At 29.1% G+C, this 3,771-nt stretch overlaps 1 protein-coding gene across 1 annotated transcript; it reads left to right on the forward strand.

The window, feature by feature from the left end:
• Window positions 1-361: 361 nt before the first annotated feature.
• On the forward strand, window positions 362-2,516 carry LOC101494221 (1-aminocyclopropane-1-carboxylate oxidase homolog 1-like). The gene is made up of 3 exons (XM_004488754.4): window positions 362-1,039; window positions 1,555-1,876; window positions 2,151-2,516. The coding sequence occupies exons 1-3, from the start codon at window positions 492-494 to the stop codon at window positions 2,400-2,402; spliced, it is 1,122 nt and encodes a 373-aa protein (XP_004488811.1). The 5' UTR covers window positions 362-491; the 3' UTR covers window positions 2,403-2,516.
• The last annotated feature ends 1,255 nt before the right edge of the window (window positions 2,517-3,771 follow it).

Here is a 3,771-nt window from a genome sequence, read left to right on the forward strand (position 1 = left end):
ATATATTTTGTTCTAATTAGACGTCAGTATAAAATTAATTTATACCAAATTGTTGAAACATTGATGGTCGTTTTATCAATATCGAACTGTACTTATCCAAATTCGATATATCAAAGAATAATATTATAAATATAAAAGTTAGTTAAGTTAGTTACTAAATAATAAAAGTGAGTTAGATTAGTTACTGAGTAGTTAATTTGTTAAATATCTATCGACTCTCTATACACAGCATCATATCATGTATTCACTTTGTAATTTTCTTGTTATATCAATACATAATTTTACTTTTATTTTCTCTTTTGCACGTTTAATATTAATATTTTACATATTCTATTTGATAAAATAAAATAAAAATCTCGCAATGTGATGGAAAGAGCACAATCAAAATTCATAAGTTTTCCAAGATAGGTAGGTACAAGGTAGTATTATATAAACAAATTTTCTAAACTTTTTCACTCTAAGGCCACTAGCTAGAAAGAGAAGAAACTAAGATGGATTTTACAACTACAGATGAAATTGCATCCAAGTTCAAATTCAACTCTGGTAGGCTTCATGAGCTAAAAGCATTTGATGATACAAAAGCTGGTGTTAAAGGTCTTGTTGATGAAGGTGTTATCAAAATCCCAACCTTATTTCATCATCCACCTGATAAGTTTGAAAAGGCCACAAATTCATCCAACACACAACACAACCTTATTCCTGTTATAGACTTTGCAAATATTGGTAAAGATTCAATTACAAGGCAAGAAATTATAAGCAAAGTAAAAGAAGCTTCTGAGACATGGGGTTTTTTTCAATTGGTCAATCATGGAATTCCTTTGAGTGTTCTTGAGGATATGAAAGATGGGGTGCTTAGATTCTATGAACAAGATTTTGAGGTGAAAAAAGAGTTATATTCTAGAGATCAAACAAGGTCATTGATTTATAATAGTAATTTTGATTTGTATAGTAATTCACCAGCTCTTAATTGGAGGGATACTTTTGCTTGTCACTTGGCTCCTAATACTCCAAAACCAGAAGATTTTCCAGTAGTATGCAGGTGAGTTCATCTTTGTATATATTGCATCAAATTTTAGGCAACTTTCATCAATATTGAAGTTATTTGTATGAATTATCAATATAGAAATTAGCATCATAGCAATTAGAAAAATAGGCTGTAAATTGTGTCTCAAGTTCTCAACTTATGAACATGAAGAAGGAAGAAATAAATGTGGTAATCTATGAAGCATTGACACTTCAGATTGAAGACTTGTTCGATATACGACAGTGACACATGTAGTTATATTCAATTAATAAAATGTTTCAAATTATTATCGATGTCGACGAGTCAGTGTGTCAGTGCTTCATAGTAGGTAATACTCAATCATCTATATTTTCTTAAATTATTATCGGTGTATACATTTCATCGTCGTGTCTGTTTTTGTGTTAGTGTTTCATCAAAGTTGTGAAGTGAAATTAAACAAGTAATTATAAAGGCTAGGAAGTTAAATTTAACTTAATAGTTTCTACCATAGGGAAATTAATTACTTTCTTGGTGATTTCATCTTTTTGTAGGGATATACTTCTAGAATATGGAGAACATATAATGAAACTTGGAATGACAGTCTTTGAATTACTGTCAGAAGCTCTTGGATTGGATAAAGATCATGTAAAAAACTTAGGCTGTTCTGAGGGTATTATGTTACTTTGCCATTACTATCCTGCTTGTCCTGAACCAGAATTAACTATGGGAACCACCAAACATTCTGACAATAGTTTTCTCACATTGCTTCTTCAAGATCATATTGGTGGCCTCCAAGTTCTTCATAAGGACAAGTGGTTTGATATACCTCCAATACCTGAGGCTCTTGTTGTTAATATTGGTGATCTTCTGCAGGCAAGTTCTTCATTACTATTCTTTCTGCTGGATCAAATGACAACATAATATTTTACTATAAACAAATTCATAAAACAGTAGTTATATTGTATTTCATAAGTTCTTATATTGTATGTGAAATGAACGGTTGGTATATCAAGTGTTAGTATAAATAAGAGGGCCCATATATCCATTGTCTTAACATTTTGGATTCAAATGTAGTGTTGATTCCACTTGTGTGGTTGCTTTTGATCCAACATGAAAGTAGCTAATTATAATTTATATTGAACTGCAGCTTGTAACAAATGACAAATTCAAGAGTGTTGAACATAGAGTACTAGCAAATAGTATTGGTCCAAGAATATCTGTTGCATGTTTTTTCATGGCAGATCATAGATCAAAAGAAAAACTCTATGGACCTATAAAAGAATTATTATCACAAGACAATCCTCCAAGATACAGAGAAACCAATTTTGCTGATTATGTAGACTACTACAAAGCAAAAGGGCTTGATGGCACTTCTTCTCTTCAACATTTCAAGCTTTGAGTTGGATGATGTGGATTAAGCTGTTTTATTTAGCATGATAAATTAATAAACTAGATTAGTTGGAAAATAATAACAATTTTCATTTTTAATATAATTGTAGATCTTATTATTGTACTTTGAAATGTGTGCTATATATGCCTATGCCTTGCAACTAATATATTTCTTATGTTTTTTTGGTTTGGTTTTGAAACCATGCATGTGAGATGAAACTAGAATCTTTGCTCTTGTTGATTGTATTGTCATGTGAAGCTACACCAAATAGAATAAAAAACTAATTTATTCAAATAACTTCTAAAATTAACTAAAACATATGATAACTAAATTAAATAAAGAATCAAAAGGGATTAAAAATCTGCATATGATGAAGAATTATCAATTAGTTGCATTCTTAAAGACCAACACATGTTTTGAATGAAATGATGAAAGGAACTTGCTTTTACCATTATCATTGGACTCAGAAAACAATTTACTGATAGGTCTTACTTTGAACTTTTTTGTTAAGTGTTATGGTTTGGAATGCATTAGTTTAATTCTGTTAGATAGGTGTTTATTGTTGTTGTGTAGTGGATTGGGAGATGTTTGTGCAGTGTTGTTGCAATTGTTTGATGTTTTGTAAAGTTACTGGATTTTCAATCAAATTAGAAGTCATTTACTCTCAGAAATTACATGCAGAAAATATAAACTCTTTGTAATGTTCCCTCATTGTACATATTAATTACTGGGGACCACTTTTGTCATTTACACAATCTTTGTAGCTAACAGAATAACAGCTCTTCTGATTAATTCTAGAAGAAGTCTTTTATGCCTATTCTAAAAGTTTATTTGGTAACAGTGCTATTGTGGAAAAATACTTTAGTGGTCACAAATTGAAAACAAGATTTGGACACACATAAAAATACATATTGTTTAATTATTTAAAAAATATATATTGTTTAATTCTTTTCTTAATTTTTTTTAAGTGTGTTTAATTATTGTATCCAAAATCTTGTGACCACACAAGACTTTCTCTACTATTGTATTGTTGATGGAACTATTTTATTGTGTCTATGTACCAATTTATATAAGTATTGAAATTTAATTTATATACATTGTCAATGTAAAGAGTTTTTACATTGATAATAAATCACGGTAATTTTATGTTAAAAAATATTTGACTTTTATAATAATATTTTTAAAATAATCCAAACTTTCATTATATTTTTTAGAAAGAATAACAAACACTTCATCATTTATTACAACCAAATTATCTTTTTGCATAGGAGAATATTTATCCCAAAAGAACGTGAAGGAAGGTGTGATGACAAAATAAAAAGTAAAAAAATAAAGAATTACTAGTCACAAATAAGGGAAAAACAAATCCGATGGTAGA

This window comes from Cicer arietinum, chromosome 1 (genome assembly GCF_000331145.2).
Source record: "Cicer arietinum cultivar CDC Frontier isolate Library 1 chromosome 1, Cicar.CDCFrontier_v2.0, whole genome shotgun sequence".
Taxonomy (NCBI): domain Eukaryota; kingdom Viridiplantae; phylum Streptophyta; class Magnoliopsida; order Fabales; family Fabaceae; genus Cicer; species Cicer arietinum.

What these genes read in the sequence shown, in the direction of transcription:
- LOC101494221 (XM_004488754.4), top strand. Translation starts at nt 492, where the DNA reads ATGGATTTTACAACTACAGATGAAATTGCATCCAAGTTCAAATTCAAC. An exon ending in GATTTTCCAGTAGTATGCAG is followed by an intron (nt 1,040 to 1,554) that starts GTGAGTTCATCT and finishes ATCTTTTTGTAG; the next exon opens with GGATATACTTCTAGAATATG. An exon ending in ATATTGGTGATCTTCTGCAG is followed by an intron (nt 1,877 to 2,150) that starts GCAAGTTCTTCA and finishes ATTGAACTGCAG; the next exon opens with CTTGTAACAAATGACAAATT.